The following is an 18,397-nucleotide window of genomic DNA, read 5'->3' as shown; positions in this document are numbered from 1 at the left end:
GATCTGTGGGTCAACGCCGATTCTGCCTGCGCTAATCACAGATATCAGGGAAGTTTCCAGGCAGAGTCTCAGAATCTATAGTCTCCACAGATCATGACGACGCCATGATAGTTGGCAATTTTGTAAAAACCTCCTTGTGACAGGAATGCAGTGTCTTTGGACTTCTCTCCCATCAAGTACATCTGGAACGGCATGGATAAGCAACTGCAAAGAGAGCTGCCAGCAGAGACTCTTGATAATTGTGTGCTCAAGTGCATTTAGCATGGCAGATCATTTCTCAGACAACCATGAATAACCTCAATGATACTATGACAAGGTGTGTATATGCGGGTATTTCTACACATGTTATTGCATTCTGTTATGTCTTCAGAAATTTGTTTCCGTTTGTTCATTGCTTGCATTTTATTATCATGTCTATCTATCCTGCGATTTCTATAATTCCAGGACTTTTCCTTCTTGGTGTTGGAATGTTGAGGTGTGCGTTAAGAACGAATATTCAGTACGGCAAGACATCTGTTAGCAAAAACCATTAAGTAGACTCAAAAATATTGTTTTCTCTTTAATGAATAGATGAGAAGTGTAGATATAGTTGATTTCTTATCGCAAAAGAAGACTGGATATAGCTTCCTCACAGCCATTGGGGAATTGAGACAATATGTAGAAACTAATGAAACTCTGTGCAATATTCTGTGCTGGAAAAATAATGAAACAAGGCTGGTGAGGATGGGAGAAAGGCCAGTTGTCTCATAGGTCACTAGATATGATGACCAGTGAAAAGAACCTCCGCAATCCATAATATATCACCTTTTTGTCTATGTACAGTGGTATCAAACCATTTCACACGTTTTTTTTAGGACAATATTCTGTGGTAATTAATTTAGCATTATATCTTTGTAATGGTTGGAGCTATGTATTTATTATCACGAGTTCCAACTCACCTGCATAGGAAATCTGTTACCAAGTTTTAGCTATTTAATTTAAAAACAACATGGTGTAGGAATCTGTTTCCAGGGATGTGTCACTTATTACGCTGAGTACTGTAGTTTCACTACAATCAGTGTTTTATCAGCAGGAGGTTATCAGTGCCTGACTAGATCTCATGTGCATGTTGGCCCAGCTAATCGGTGTAAACTCAACTCGACCAATGATTGGCATTTTGCTGGCAATTCATAGTACACACATTATACATTATACACTATACAAATACACATTGACAATAATATAATGAATGAATAAAAAAAAATAAACTATGTGCCCAACAAAGCTAGTTATACATCTGTAATCTACACATTACTGTACATCAATGTTAAATTGATTACAATTATTTTTAATTTCTCACAAATATTTATAGAACTCAAAGAGAACCAATCACCAGGATTTTCATGTATAACCTAAAGCCAGGCTATACTGGCACTATCAGGCTGAGTCTATACATACCTGTAGTGGTCAGCTCGGATGATTAGGATTGGAAGCACAAGAAAGTAAAGTTTATAAAATCATCAGCTTCTTGAGTGACAGCAGCTGAGGAGCAAATAATATCTGTGGAGGGTTTCATAGTTATCCCTTCCCACTGTTAGAATTTGCATAAGTATTATACAATCAATTTAATGTTTGACTTGCAGGACCTGTGTGAGGTCATACCCATGTGACCAGAGGGGGCGGGGCCTCAACCAACAGAAAAATGTTGCTTCCTGATATCAGCTTTGTTGGATGAGGCCCCGCCCCTTCTGGTCACATGGGTATGACCTCACACAGGTCCTGCAAGTCAAACATTAAATTAATTGTATAACACTTATGCTAATTCTAACAGGGGAGGGGATAGCTATGAATACCCCCAGATATTATCTGCTCCTCAGCTGCTGTCACTCAAGAAGCTGATGATTTTATAAACTTTACTTTCTTGTGTTTCCAAACCTAAAACAACCGAGCTGACCATTAAAGGTATGTAGAGAATCAGCCTCATAGTGAAAGTATAGCACTGGCTTTAGGTAATACACGAAAATCCTGGTGATTAGTTCCCTTTAAAATGGTACTGTAGTTTCATCAAACTCTGTATAAACTAATAGTACAGGCAAATATAAAAAAAACTTTGTAATAAATCTTACTTATATCTGCTTCCTTCCCCACTTACTAGCCCCTATTCCCTCCTCCCTTTGCCTTCTGATCTTACATCCAGACTGGAAAAAACCCTAACTTAAATACATCTTTCTCAGGAAGGACTGCTAGGTCACTATGGTGTTGTGTTACACAGCAAATTACAGTCTCTGGAAAATTGAGGAGGAAGAAGAAGTGAGGAGCAGGGAGAGGAAACAAGCATAGGGAGACATAGTAACAGCAAGGTGACCATTCTAACATGAATTTTACTTCCCCCAAGAGCTTGAGTCACATCCAGACAGCTTAGTATTGCTTTATAATTGTTGTCATGTGTCTACTGTTTCTCTCTGTGAGCTAAAAATGGGATGTAGAGCAGATATCCAGCCCTTGGTGCTGTGGTGTGTATGAAAGATCACATCAGCTAGTCTCCACCCACCAGCTCAGAGTGGATTGCAAAATAAGTAGAGTATGCAGAGGGGAAAACTGGTGAAAATGCAAAATACAGGTCAAATAATAGCCACATATAGTGTTATTCTTCATGTAACAGAAAGAACAGCTTAGTCTGATAAAATTACATGAAAATACAGTTATACTTTAAAGAGAATCTGTCAGCAGGTTTTTTTCTACCTCATCTGAGAGCAGCATAATGAAGGCAAAGAGATTTTGAATCTAACGATGTATCACTTAGGTTACTGGATGCAGCCGTTCTGACACCGTGTAACATATTACTTTTAATATGTAGCAGAGCCCTGGCAGCTGCCCCCGCCCACACCATGCTTTCAGTGTACATTTCCATAGACAGATGCTGCTAATTACAGAAGGGGGCAGTGTGGGACTACAGCTCAAGCCCTTCTCAGAACCACTAATGATAAAGCTAAGAGGCTTCAACTAAAGGTACCGTCACACATAACGAGATCACTAGCGAGATCGCTGCTGAGTCACGGTTTCTGTGATGAAGTAGCGATCCCGTTAGCGATTTCGTTATGTGTGACACCTACCAGCGATCAGGCCCCTGCTGTGAGATCTCTAGTCGTTGCAGAATTGTCCAGGCCATTTTCTTCAAAGGCGATGTCGTGCTGGGCAGGACACATCGCTGTGTTTGACACCGTGTGACAGGGTCACAGTGACTGCTGAGATCGTTATACAGGTCGCTACTGCGACCTGTATCGTTCCTGCATCGTTGGTAAGGTCTGACTGTGTGACATCTCACCAGTGACCTCCCAGCGACTTACCAGCGATCCCTATCAGGTCGCATTGTTTTTGGGATCACTGGTAAGTCGTTGTGTGTGACTGGGCCTTTACATTAAGGTAAACAAAAACAAACTTTGAGATAAGATACGGCTGACTGTAAACTGCATGTTAACTCTTACAGCATGCTGGATTCAGATTACATAGGAAAAACGTCCTGACAGAGTCCCTTTAAATATTGTTTGTCACCTGTAATTGTAAAACAAAACTTACAAGGTAAAGACTTTTTTCCACGCTGGGTTTAGGTTCTTGTAAACAGTGTGTGTCATCAGACGGTCATTGTTCAACTCTACTACACAAAATGGGTCACTTTTACCTGCAGAGAACAATAGAAAAGCAATTAATTACATAAGCCGCATATCCAATTCACCAAGTCTAAAGGCCCCGTCACACTAAGCAACATCGCTAGCAACATCGCTGCTAACGAACAACTTTTGTGACGTTGCTAGCGATGTTGCTGTGTGTGACATCCAGCAACAACCTGGCCCCTGCTGTGAGGTCGTTGGTTGTTGCTGAATGTCCTGGGCCATTTTTTAGTTGTTGCTGTCCTGCTGTGAAGCACAGATCGCTGTGTGTGACAGCGAGACAGCAACAACTAAATGTGCAGGCAGCAGGAGCCGGCTTCTGCGGAGGCTGGTAACCAATGTAAACATCGGGTAACCAAGAAGCCCTGTCCTTGGTTACCCGATATTTACCTTTGATACCAGCCTCCGCCGCTCTCACTGTCAGTGCCGGCTCCTGCTCTGTGCACATGTAGCTGCAGGACACATCGGGTTAATTAACCCGATGTGTGCTGTAGCTAGGAGAGCAAGGAGCCAGCGCTAAGCATTGTGCGCTGCTCCCTGCTCTGTGCACATGTAGCTGCAGCACACATCGGGTTAATTAACCCGATGTGTGCTGTAACTAGGAGAGCAAGGAGCCAGCGCTCAGTGTGCGCTGCTCCCTGCTCTGTAAACATTTAGCTGCAGCACACATCGGGTTAATTAACCCGATGTGTGCTGTAACTAGGAGAGCAGGGAGCCAGCGCTAAGCATTGTGCGCTGCTCCCTGCTCTCTGCACATTTAGCTGCAGCACACATCCGGTAATTAAACCCATGTGTGCTGTAACTAGGAGAGCAGGGAGCCAGCGCTCAGTGTGCGCTGCTCCCTGCTCTCTGCACGTGTAGCTGCGTGCGCTGGTAACCAAGGTAAATATCGGGTTGGTTTCCCGATACTTACCTTAGTTACCAAGCGCAGCATCTTCCACGCGGCGCTGGGGGCTGGTCACTGGTTGCTGGTGAGCTCACCAGCAACTCGTGTAGCGACGCTCCAGCGATCCCTGCCAGGTCAGGTTGCTGGTGGGATCGCTGGAGCGTCGCAGTGTGACATCTCACCAGCAACCTCCTAGCAACTTACCAGCGATCCCTATCGTTGTTGGGATCGCTGGTAAGTTGTTTAGTGTGACTGGACCTTAAAAATAACAAGTCTGATATGTACTAACAAGAGAAGATGTCACTGTTGCCACTTTGCAATGCTAATTCAAAAATACTATGAACAGGTGGTATATATATATATATATATATATATACTGTATATATATATATATATATATATATATAGATATATATATATATATATATATATATATATATAGATATACATCTATATCAAGATATATATATATATATATATATATATATATATATATATATATAGATAGATATACATCTATATCAACATATATATATATATCTACCTATCTATATATATATAGATAGATGACCGGGATAGTTGCCCGGGATAGTAACTGTCTCTCTGTCTCTCTCCCAGTCTCTGTCTGTGTGTCGCTGTCTGTCTGTCTCTCTGTCTGTCTCTTTCCTTGTCTGTCTGTGTCTATGTCTCTGTCTGACTATTTCTATCTCTGTCTGTATTTGTATCAGTCTATCGGTCTCCATCTCTATGTCTGTCTGTCTCTCTCTATCTCTGTGTCTATCTCTATGTGTGTGTCTGTCTGTCTCTTTCCCCGCCTGTCTCTTTTCCGTCTGTCTGTCTCTCTCCCCGTCTGCCTCTTTCTAAGTCTGTCTCTTTCTAAGTCTGTCTCTTTCTAAGTCTGTCTCTTTCTAAGTCTGTCTCTTTCTAAGTCTGTCTCTTTCTAAGTCTGTCTCTTTCCCGGTCTGTCTCTTTCCCGGTCTGTCTCTTTCCCGGTCTGTCTCTTTCCCGGTCTGTCTCTTTCCCGGTCTGTCTCTTTCCCGGTCTGTCTCTTTCCCGGTCTGACTCTTTCCCGGTCTGACTCTTTCCCGGTCTGACTCTTTCCCGGTCTGACTCTTTCCCGGTCTGTCTCTTTCCCGGTCTGTCTCTTTCCCGGTCTGACTCTTTCCCGGTCTGACTCTTTCCCGGTCTGACTCTTTCCCGGTCTGACTCTTTCCCGGTCTGACTCTTTCCCGGTCTGACTCTTTCCCGGTCTGACTCTTTCCCGGTCTGACTCTTTCCCGGTCTGACTCTTTCCCGGTCTGACTCTTTCCCGGTCTGACTCTTTTCCGGTCTGACTCTTTTCCGGTCTGACTCTTTTCCGGTCTGACTCTTTTCCGGTCTGACTCTTTCCCGCTCTGACTCTTTCCCGGTCTGTCTTTTTCCCGGTCTGTCTCTTTCCAGGGCTGTCTCTTTCCCCGTCTGTCTGTCTCTTTCCCCATCTATCTCTGTCTGTGTCTCTGTCTGTCTGTCTTTTTCTGTCTCTCTATCCATCTGTCCACCGACATCATATAACCTCACACATAAGCTTCAACTGACAGTTTATTTTGTTCCTATAGCAACCACTGACAGTTGCTATTAATAACCTATAGCTCCCACCTCCGTTCAGTTTAATGGCGGCAGGATTTTAGAGACTAACTGTAAAGCACGGGGTTAAATTTTTCTGTCAAAACATAGTCTATGACGTCCCCTGGGTCACATGGGGCGTTTGTGCAAAATTTCGTGATTGTAAATACGACGGTGCGGATTCCCTTAGCGGACATACACACACACACACACACACACACACACACACACAAACACCACATACATACATACACTCAGCTTTATATATATATATATATATATATATATATATATATATATATATATATATATATATATATATATATACAGAGATATATATATATATATATAGAGAGAGAGAGAGAGAGAGAGAGAGAGAGAAAACCCATCGATCTGATGCAAATCAAATTTGTGTTGAAATTTTAGAAATTTGCTAATGCCAGCGAATTGAACAGTTTGAGGTTTGATTTGTATACATCGCCTAATTAGTAGCCATTATTTTATAAATTGCAGAACATTGGGTTAGGCAGAAAAGGATCACATGACCTTGAGCAGGATATCCCATACTGCCTTGCAGTTATATCACATGATATAGTACAGCCAATCAGGATGGACTATGAAGGTCTGTATAAAAGCAGAAGCAGGAAATGCAGCAACCATTATGTGATGGATTTGAACAGTGAGAGGATGTCACAGCTCTACACAGGGACAGAGAAAGAAAGCCAACAAATACTGAAGAAACTGCTCAAATAGTGTGTGCAAAAGCACAGCGAAGAATAGTGTGTGAGGAAAAAACAATGGCAGGGCAACAGGAGACATTCGAATATTTCCAATTCACCACAAATCGAATGTGCTGGGAAACTTTCGCAAATTCTAACTTCAAAACATTCACTCATCTTTACAAAATACAAATTAATTCTCTTTCTGTATTTATTTTATGAAAAAAACATACGTTTTCCACACTTAAACCAGTGGAGAAAATGTTAGATTTTACATTACATACAGTACACTATAATCATGTTAAAAAGTCTACCATGCTAGGGCCTGGTCACCACTGCAGCACCATTTTTGCATAAAGAATCCAGGTGGTATATCAGGTAGAGAATGTGTAGTGTACATACCTGCTAAGCTAATTAAAGTTAATGGGATCGTCACATAAATAACATCAACAACAACAACAAACACCAAAAATTTAATTTCTGACTATCAATACTACTTTTGCAATTATCTTTATTATACAATTCCCTAAACTTCTGACCCCACTTAAAAACTACACGCCTTAGGGAATTTATCTAGATGTGTGGTGAACACCTTGAACCGCCAGGTGCTTCACAAAATTTTGTAACATTGAGCTGCAAAAAAAAAAAAAAAGAAAAAAAATGTTTTCCCATAAAAAATGTTGTTTTAGCCCCAAATTTTGTATTTTATCAAGGGTAACAGGAGAAAATACACCATACAATTTGTTGTTCAATTTCTCCTGAGTACATCAATACCCTATATGTGGTGGAAACCTACTGTTTGGGCGTACAGCATGGTTCAGAAGGAGTGCTATTTGAATTTTGGAGTGCTATTTTGCCAGGAATAGATTGTAGATGCCATGTCACATCATAAGAGCCCCTGGTATGCCGAATCAGCATAACACCCCCACAAGTGATCTAATTTTAAAAACTACACCCCTGAATGCATTTATTTAGGGGTCCAGTGAGCACATTGACACCACGGGTGTGTCACAAAATGTTATACTATAGGGCAGTGAAGAAATAATAATGACATTTTTACCACAAAAATGTTGCTTTAACTCCACATTTCCAATTTTTACATTTGGAAAAGGTAAAAAAAACCATAATGTGTTACACAATTTCTCTTGAATGTGGAAATACCCCGCATGTGACTGTACAGTACTGTTTGGCCACACCACAGGTCTCAGAAGGGAAGGAGAACCATTTTATTTTTGGAGCACAGATTTTCCTAGAATGTTTTTCGGACTCCTTTTGCAGAGCCTTCAAGTGCCAGAACAGCAAAAAAATAAACCCTCCAATGATCACATTAGAAATTACATCTCTCTGGGAATTCATCTGTGGGTGTAGTGACGATTTTATCTCTGGAAAACATCCATGAATTCAAATGCAGTGAAATTTGCAAAATTAAAAATTGTAAATAAGCCCTTGTAGTGCCAAGTACATTGTAGTACTCATACTTCTGGAGACACACACCCCTTAAATTACCCTACAACACCAAACATGTCATTTAGACACATTGTGGTGCTCAGAAGAGAGGAGAGCATTGGATTTGGGAGTGCAGATTTTGCTGGTTTTCAAATGTAAAGAGCTGCCGGGAGGTCAAAAATCGCTGAGTCCAACTGAAAAGAAGGTGAAGCCACCACAAGGTGAGTATAAGACAGGGATCAAGGGACTTCGATTTAAAACACCACTCTGGTGATGCAATAAAAAGAAATCCTGAAGTGGTGCTCTAAAAATCTAGATATATACTAAGGGAAGAGTAAGCTACAATATGTCACAAAAGTGACTACACCCCTCACATTTTTGTAAATATTTTATTATATCTTTTCATGGAACAACACTGAAGATATAACACTTTGATACAATGCAGTAAAGTTGTCAGTATACAGCTTGTATAACAGTGTACATTTGGTGTGCCTTCTAAAGAACTCAACACAGCCATTAATGTCAAAAAACAAAAGTGAATACACCCGTAAGTGAAAATGGCCAAATTGTGCCAAAAGTGTCAGTATTTTGTATGGCCACAATTATTTTCAAGCACTGCCTTAACTATTTTGGGCATGAAGTTCACTAGAGCTTCACTGGAGCCCTTGAAATTCTCTTCCAGCCTCCATGGCGACATCACGGAACTGGTGGATGTTAGAGACCTTGCGCTCCTCCACCTTTCATTTGAGGAGGCCCCACAGATACTCAATAGGGTTTAGGTCTGAAGACGTGCTTGGCCAGTCCAGCACTTTTACCCTCAGTTTCTTTAGCAATGCAGTAGTCATCTTTGATGTGTGTTTGGGGTCGTTATGTTGGAATATTGACCTGCTGCCCAGTTTCCGAAGAGAGGGATCATGCTCTGCTGTCACAGTACATGTTGGCATTCATGGTCCCATCAATGAAGTGTAGCTCCCCATAGCTAGCAGCACTCATGCAGCCCCAAACCATGACACTCCCACCACATGCTTGACAGTGTCTTTGTACTCGTCACCTGGTTGCCACCACACACTCTTGACACAATCTGAATCAAATAAGTTTATCTTGGTCTCATCAGACCACAGGACTTAGTTCCAGTAAGTCGTGACCTCAGGCCTAAGACAAACGGCATCGCATTCCAGTCGGACCAATATTAACCTATGTGTCAGCACCCATGAGCGAATATTTTCTTAGCCCTAGTCGGACCGAGAAAACAATCGCAGCATGCTGCGACTGTAATGCGATCCTAGTTTCTCTCGCACCCATTCAAGTCTATGGGGCGAGAGAAATGGCACTAGCCGGCAATGGAGGAAAGAGGGAGATATATCCCTCCCTCCCCTCCGCAGCGCCGGCCCGCCCCCCACAGCTGTGGTCTGATCACATGATCAGACCTTAGTAGCAGTGACACTCGCATGACACTCGGCTCCCGCTGTGCTGCCAGCAGGAGCCAAGTGTCATGCGAGGATCGCAGTAGTCTCTGTGTGGCCCCGGCCTTAGTCTATTTATCTTCAGCAAACTGTTTGTGCGCTTTCTTGTTTATCACCGTAAGAAAAGGCTTCTTTCTGGGATGACAGCCAAGCAGACCAATTTGATGCAGGGTGCATCATATGGTCTGAGTACCAACAAACTAACCCCACCTACCCATAACCCTTTAACCTTTGCAGTAATGCTGACACCGTCATATGCCTATTTTGAAAAGACAGCCTCTGGATATGATGCTGAGCAAATGCATTCAACTTCTTTGGTCAACCATGAAGAGGCCTGTCCTGAGTGGAATCTGTCTTGTTAAACTGCTGTATGGTCTTGGCCACTGTGCTGCATCTCAGTTTCAGGGTATTGTTAATCTTCTTATAGCCCAGGCATTCGTTATATAGAGCAACAATTCTTTTTTTCAGATCCTCAGAGAATTCTTTGCCATCAGGAGCCATGTTAACCCCTTAACGACCCATGACGTACTAGATACGTCATGGATCGTTTTCCGGTAAGCCCCGCCCCCTGCCGCCGGCGGGCGGCGGCGATCGGCGCACATATCAGCTGTTATCAACAGCTGATATGTGTGCCTGCTAGCCGCGGGTGGAATCGCTTCCACCCGCGGCCATTAACCCCTTACATTTCGCTGCCAAAGTCTTGGCAGCGATATGTATATGGGCGCCGCCATTACAGTGACTTACCCCGCCCCCGCCGGAAGTCACGTGACATGATCACGTGACGTTCGGCGGTTGCCATGGTAGCACAGGGTCATGTGATGACGCCTGTGGCTAACATGAGTCACTTCCTCTCAATGCCGGAATACAGCCGGCATTGAAAGTGAAGCAGCAAATCTGCAGTTCTCAGCTCTGTAGCTGAGATCTGCAGATTGTGCAAAGCGATCAGATTGCTGATCGCAATAGCCCCCTAGGGGGACTAGTAAAATAAAAAAAAAAGTAAAAAAAAAAGTTTTAAAAAATTAAAAAAAAATAAAAAAACCTAAAAGTTCAAATCACCCCCCTTTCACCCCATTGAAAATTAAAGGGTTAAAAAAATAAAAAATACACACATATTTGGTATCGCCGCGTTCAGAAATGCCCGATCTATCAAAATATAAAATCAATGAATCTGATCAGTAAACGGCGTAGCGGCAAAAAAATTCCAAACGCCAAAATTACGTTTTTTGGTCGCCGCAAATTTTGCGCAAAATGCAATAACAGGCGATCAAAACGTAGCATCTGCGCAAAAATGGTACCGTTAAGAACGTCAGGTCAAGACGCAAAAAATAAGCCATCACTGAGCCTCAGATCCTGAAAAATGAGAACGCTACGGGTTTTGGAAAATGGCGCAAAACGTGCGCCACGTTTTTCGGACAAGCTTGTGAATTTTTTTTAACCCCTTAAATACAAGTAAACCTATACATGTTTGGTGTCTACAAACTCGCACCGACCTGAGGCATCATACCCACACATCAGTTTTACCATATAGTGAACACGGTGAATAAAATATCCCAAAAACTATTGTACAATACCAGTTTTTTTGCAATTTTTCCACACTTGGAATTTTTTTGCCATTTTCCAGTACACTATATGGTAAAACTTATGGTTTCATTTAAAAGTACAACTCGTCCCGCAAAAAACAAGCCCTCATATGGCAAGATTGATGGAAAAATAAAAAAGATACGCCTCTCGGAAGAAGGGGAGCAAAAAACAAAAACACAAAAACGGAAAGTGCCCGGGGGCTGAAGGGGTTAAACTTCCAGTGACCAGTATGAGAGTGTGTGAGTGATAACACCAAATTTACCACACCTTCTCCGCATTCACACCTGAGACCTTGTAACACTAATGAGTCACATGACACCGGGAGGGAAAATAGCTAATTAGGCACAATTCGGCCATTGTCACTTAAAGGCGTACTCACTTTTGTTTAGACAAATGGCTGTGTGTTTAGTTATTTAGAAGGCACACCATATTTACACTGGTATACAAGCTGTACACTGACTACTTTACATTGTTTGAAAGTGTCATATCTTCAGTGTTTTCCCATGAAAAGATATAATAAAATATTCACAAAAATGTGAGAGGTATATTCACTTTTGTGATATACTGTATATTTCGAGAAAAGAGAGGCCAAGGAACAAAAGAAAAACATTATCAACTTCAGAAGAATATCGCTATTAACACCAGGTAAAAAGTCTAATCAAATTCTAATATAGCAGCCAACATTGAGTGTGATAACACGTAATAATGATCTCATGAATGATCCAGGTCTATAATATAAGTAAATATATAATTTACAGTAAGATTGCATGTAGTTCAAAATGTTACAAACAACAAGCTCATCTCTGCTACATTTGACCAATTAAAGAAGCATTCCCACTTGAATTTTTATTGTCTATGTGGATGTAGTGTAGTGTGAGTGTAATAATACACAAACCACTGCTGCTCTGTCCAGTGTCCAGGACCAGCGCCATTCTGCTCCTACTTTCTCCACAGTCTCCTCATCCCACATTCTGCTCCTACTTTCTCCACAGTCTCCTCATCCCACATTCTGCTCCTCCTTTCTCCACAGTCTCCTCATCCCACATTCTGCTCCTCCTTTCTCCACAGTCTCCTCATCCCACATTCAGCTCCTCCTGTCAGGGACGTTACTGATCTGTAGACTTTCCCAGTCACACTGCGCTCTGTGTGACCCAGAAATAACTTATACAATGTAATTCAATGGAGCTTCAGAATGAACTTCCACATGCTTTCATTGTATATGAGACTTCTGGCAGGAGACCATATACTGTTTTTGCACATGGGTCTTCTCCTGCCTTTGTCCGCCATTGGACAATATGATTGCTAGGTGGGCCATTAATTTTTCATTTTTGTAAATTTATACCTTACTTTATACAGTTTTGATGTTAATTTTTGGTTTTACATGGAGTATATGTGACGCCCTGGACTAGTCAGGTCGTCCCAGGTAGTCCCATGGAAAGGTGACAGCAGCCAACCAAGAAACTCTTGTCACCACCCTCCAGGTTTGATGTCCACACCGGGGGGTGGAGCCAGGCGGTTGGCTCTGCCCACCGAGGAGTTCACAGGCCTGGAGGCGGGAAAGACACAAGTTCTAGTTCTAGTGCACAAGTAGATGAGTCTTGACAGTGAAGGAGAGAGGTTGAGTTCAAGGGCAGACCTGTGACCAGGCCTTCCAATAGTCTACTTAGGTGGCTGGGTTGGAGCCCAGTCACCTCTTGCAAGGAGGCAGACGGTGGTGGCCGCCTGCACGAGCTGGGATTACAGCCGGTGGAACCGTAGGGACCGGGGTCGGGCGGTGGCCCGCTGGTACCGAACCGGGGAACCGATTGGAAACCGGAGCACCAGGAGGGGTACTCAAACCCAGTACAAAGCCCCGAACCGACAGGGCCGAGTCAAATCAACTGATTGAGGACTGGACTTAAGGACCTATCCCACACAAGACCCGTTAGAAGACAACAGCACAACTATACAGGGTAAAGCCACCGCCAAGGCATAGAGACCCAAAGGGCCAGCGTATGCGGGCAAACAGGGCTCTTCTGACAACCAGCAAGCCGGGGAGCGGACAACCGTTGCTTAGGCATAGGAGTCAAACATTCATATAAAAAAGGTGCAGGAGAAAGGCGGAAACCACCAACCCGTGCAGGGAGAAGCTGCAGCCGGCTGCGGGCCCACGTTCATCATCCCGTTTGGTTTACCAGAGAGTCCACTGTATTGTGTCATAGTGATTACACCAGTGCCTTCGGGCCGTGCACCGCACAGCACCGTGCCAGCATACGCCCGCACCCGCTTTCACGCCTCCACACCTCCCTCGGGCCCCCGGGACCATCACTCCCCTACCCACGGAGGGGCCAACACCAAGCTGCGCAACACCGTCCCCGGGAGCCCTAGTTAACGGCAGTGGTGGTGTCCATCTATTCACCACAACCCGTGGGTGGCGTCACGAACTTACACCCCTACCAAACCACCGCGGCCCCCCCACGAAGTCCCTGCGTGTAGCGGCAACCTCCTTGCAAAGCGACGTGACCCTCGGTTCAGTGAGGAGCTCGAGCCACCACCCACCGTACGAGCATGGATCCGAGCGGCTCGGCGGTCGCAGCCGAGCCCGCGGGGTGGTACATATACATGTATGGATCAACTTCGGATTTGTTTCGGAACAGAAACTTACAGATCCTATGGACTTGATTGAAAGACACCTAAAACATTGATGTCTTGTCCTGTCTACTTACAATCTGTCATGCATGATTGGAAACTTAATTTTATATTTTTCTGGAAAGTTTATCAAATAATGATAGCCAACATTTTTTACAATTTTTTACACTCTGGAAAACAAAGGATATCAGTAAAATTGCAAGTGACATGTCTATAGCGCAAAATTCTGAAGACATTAGCTGCATTCATGGTAAACTCTAAAATGATAATTATAGTCATAATATTTTATACAAATTTCTCTATTTTATTAAATAAATCATGGACACAATTATTATTATTATTTTTTTTTTTAGAAGACGGGCTATTTTTTTTTTTTTACGCACCATAAAGCCCAGGAAATTTTGTAATGAAATCGTGCTGTCATAGTGCAGGGTGGTATACAGTTTATTTGTAAAAGAAAATACAGAAAAACCTCTAGTGTTAGACATGAGGATAGTCCTATACCTAGACAATGACTTACAGCCTGCCCTGTGTGTCAGCATACAGACTCCACACTATACACACAAGACAAGGGAGTGCATTGGATTTTAATCAATACATTCAAATCTTATCCCATAAATGCATCTATGGATTTTCACAACTTCTCCTGCGCTATATAATTCTATCCACATGTAAGGGGGTGGCGGAGACTAGAAGCCCATTTTCAATGCTTCATGTCAGTTGCAGATCAACATCCCCATCTGCCAATGCACCAGAACCAACATGGACCGGACTGTAAGTAGTGTGTTTCCTCGAGGGAAGAGTTAGAAGAGGCCACTGGGTCAGGTGACAACTGTGGCGCAGTTACAGAATATAAAATGCTGGGCTGGAAGCAAAGAGGTGGAGTTGGCACCACAACTACTAGTGGAGCGGACATGTACGCAGCAGAGCAGGCTTGTGTCGTCCCTTATGGAAGCATTTGGAAGTGTACTGATTTCAAAGAAGACCTGACTCCTACCGTCTCTAGAGAAACCTGAAGACCGAATACTGTCACCTGAGGAACCCAAAGACCAAACACTGAATACTGGAACCAGAGGAGGACCAGACTATATGGTCAATCACCAAAGAAAGAACACTGACCACATCTCCAGAGGACCAGACTACGCAGTTAAGCATCGAAGATCGAACATCAATGTCACATTGACTTTGAGATAGCGGGTATCTGGGGATTTCCCCTCAAGCTAGTGGGCCCTATGATATACTTATTTTCAGGGATACTCCTAATGGTGGAGAGACCTAAGTCTCTTTCCTGACTCTGCTCTTGACAAGTCCTGATCTAATTCCCCCTCCCCATCCCCCAGGGAGGGACAGGACAGGAGTGTGTTAAAAACACAGAAAAAGATAGACAAAGTAAAAACCAAAACTGTCACACTGCACACTCAAAGAATAAGACAATAAGAGATTCAGGAGGAAAACAAGATCAAGAAGGAAGTACAAAACAGAGGTACATTCCACAACCGTACCCAGTAAAAAGCACCACTAAACACAACTTTCACCACAGAGAGTCTGGGACACCCCACCTCACAAACTAATACAGAATAAACTATAGCTGGCATGGGTAGAAGGATTCCAACAAGCAGATGTGATGGGTCTCCCCACAACACGTGATTAAAAAAGCAAGGAGACTAGCAGATAATAGCTTTTGCTAGCCTGCCTATGAATCAGCACACAGCAGGTCGACTTCTGAGTCTGCCTGTGTTGACTCCCTTCTGCTATAAATATCCACTGTTTACTCCTCCGAATGCTGGCTATAGTTCATTCTAAGCTAACCTGAGAAGGAGCTGTCTTTGAAGAAAGCAGTGGTGATTTATTTCAGCATATTCGGAGGAATCTCTCTCTAGAGAAGAGTTGGAGTTTTTGTTGTATCTGTTTCCCTTGTTTGTTCCCCTCCCTCATGTTGTCTTTATAATATAAGTAAGGCTAGTGTCTTGCTGGCCCACGCACTAGACAGGGCTTGTCTAGGTTCAGCCAGGGCCTAGGCACATGGTTGCGCATGGGGGGATGGACTTGTGAAGGGACATTAGGGAGCACAGTAAACAGCCACAGGCGAGTTCAGGTGGTGACCCTTCACCCCTCTCTATATAGTCAGGGCCTTCCTTTACATCTGCCCTGGTTTGCCCATTCTCTTGTGTTGCACGTCGAGCATTCCTTGCTCCAGTGTGACAGTAACGAAGGAATGGACTTACCATATGAAGATATTGTGATATGCTCACCACCGGGTGATGGTACTGCGGCGAGATGAAGCAGACCCACTGGAACACAAGGAGACCCCGGATCTACCCTTCCATGGGATAGAGGCCAGGGCCTGTGGCAGCTGACCCCCAAGACAGGGGCAGACACAGGAGCAGAAAGGACTGAGTCTCAAGTGCAGACAGGTACCACCAGGGTGGCTCAAGGCAGGTAGCACAGGCAGAATGGGCAGGCAGAGTCTCTACCACCAACAGGGCAGACGAACAGGCAAAGTCTCTTGTACCAACATGGCAGGCAGGACAGGTCTGGAATCACGCGCCCAACAGGGCGGAACGAGCTAGTAGGAAGGTAAGGCAGGCACAAGACTGGAACCATGTGCCCAACAGGGCGGAACAGGCTTGTAGCCAGGTACGGGCAGGATAGGACTGGAACCAGGTGCCAACAGGCAGGATGGGCTGGTAGCCAGGTATGGGCAAGACAGGACCTGGAACCAGGTGCCCAACAGGGCGGAACAGACTGGTAGCCAGGTATGGGCAGGACAGGACCTTGATCCAGGCGCCCAACAGGGAGAACGGACTGGTAGCCAGGTATGGGCAGGACGGACCTGGAACCAGGCGCCCAACAGGGAGGGAAAGGCTGGGACTAGGTGCAGGCCGAGCAGGCTGGAACCAGGTGCCAACAGGCAGGACGGGCTGGGACCAGGTACAGGACAGGACAGGACAGGAGAGGCAGGAACCGGACTGGATACAGGGCAAGACGGCATGGGACCAGACGGCACAGGTGACCTGATAACTGACTAGACAGAACCAACTGATTAATAGGATCTATGGTGTTGAACAGACAACTGCCCTAGTGGGAGGTTGCCCTAAATACCTAGTGACTCTCTGCGATAGGCTGAGAAACACTTCCTGGTAGTGGCACACTGGCCCTTTAAGGGGTAGCGGCGTGCACGCACTTCCTAGGAGCGCTCCCGGAGGTCTTGTGACACGCGCACAGACTTTCAGAGGTTGGTGGCAGAGAAACCCATGTGGAGGAACGAGCAGGGACGCTGGTAAGCGGGGGAGCCAGCTGCAGCGGTGAGTCAATGCGCATCCCTGCAAGAGGGGAGAGGCAGGGACACAGCATAAGGCCGGCGTCACACGGTACGATCTATCATGGGATTGCACGAGCGATCATACCCGCCCCCGTCGTTTGTGCGTCACGGGCAATTAGTTGCCTGTGGCACACAAAGTCGTTAACCCCCTGTCTCACGCACTTACCTCCCGGACGACGTCGCTGTGTGCGGCGAACATCCACTTCTTGAAGGGGGAGGGACGTTCGACGTCACAGCGACGTCACACAGCGGCTGGCCAATAGAAGCGGAGGGGCGTAGATCAGCGGGACGTAACATCCCGCCCACCTCCTTTCTTCCGCATTACCGGCGGGACGCAGGTAAGCTGTGTTCGTCGTTCCCAGGGTGTCACACGGAGCGATGTGTGCTGCCTTCGGAACGATGAACAACCGGAGCACAGAAGGAGGACCGACATTTTGAAAATGAACGACGTGTCAACGAGCAATGATAAGGTGAGTATTTTTTCTCGTTCACCGTCATTCGTAGCTGTTACACGCTATGATATGTCAAACGATGCCGGATGTGCGTCACGGAATCTGTGACCCCGACGACATATCGCCCGATATATCGTAGCGTGTGACGCCAGCCTTACATATTGCTGGATTTCTCTTTGAAATATCTACTTGCACATAGAAATAGATTGGGGTGTGAAATCCTAAATTTCTTTCTGCATATTTCCACATACAGTACCTAACAAATAATACATGATTATTTCCACCCAGTGACCAAAGTTTTGTTATATCTGCATTATGATTAAGAATTAAAGAGACATCCTTTAGGTAATATGGCATATCCATATGCTATTCAGCGAAAAAAACCATAAGCGCAATAAAAAAAGAAACATTTTCCCACGTGTTGTTATAATGTCAACAGATAAGGTAATGCAAATGTATTCCCTTGCAATAAGCGTCAGCAGCCTTTTGCACCACAGGAGTCTTTCATCCAGGGTGATTCTGTACAGTTTGCCATTTTTTTTCTACACTTCTGTATAGTACATTCACCAATACTTAGAAAGCATCCAAGCATGGCTCCCAAGAAAAGCAACGTGGAGGTATTTCTATGGACACATATAATTTGCTCTTTTA

The 18,397-nt window shown here is 44.4% G+C and overlaps 1 protein-coding gene across 7 annotated transcripts in view; it reads right to left on the bottom strand.

Moving 5' to 3' along the window:
* MCTP1 (multiple C2 and transmembrane domain containing 1) overlaps positions 1-18,397 on the bottom strand; it is a 1,233,450-nt gene that overhangs the window by 465,127 nt on the left and 749,926 nt on the right. For all 7 annotated transcript variants that reach the window (XM_075325086.1, XM_075325091.1, XM_075325087.1 and 4 more), the window contains one exon: positions 3,556-3,658. In XM_075325086.1, coding sequence (XP_075181201.1) covers positions 3,556-3,658 — 103 coding nt within the window. The remainder of the gene's footprint in view (positions 1-3,555; positions 3,659-18,397) is intronic.

Source organism: Anomaloglossus baeobatrachus, chromosome 1 (assembly GCF_048569485.1).
Source record: "Anomaloglossus baeobatrachus isolate aAnoBae1 chromosome 1, aAnoBae1.hap1, whole genome shotgun sequence".
Classification (NCBI taxonomy): domain Eukaryota; kingdom Metazoa; phylum Chordata; class Amphibia; order Anura; family Aromobatidae; genus Anomaloglossus; species Anomaloglossus baeobatrachus.
Note: the sequence above shows the minus strand (reverse complement) of the source record. Positions and strands in the feature narration are given on the sequence as shown.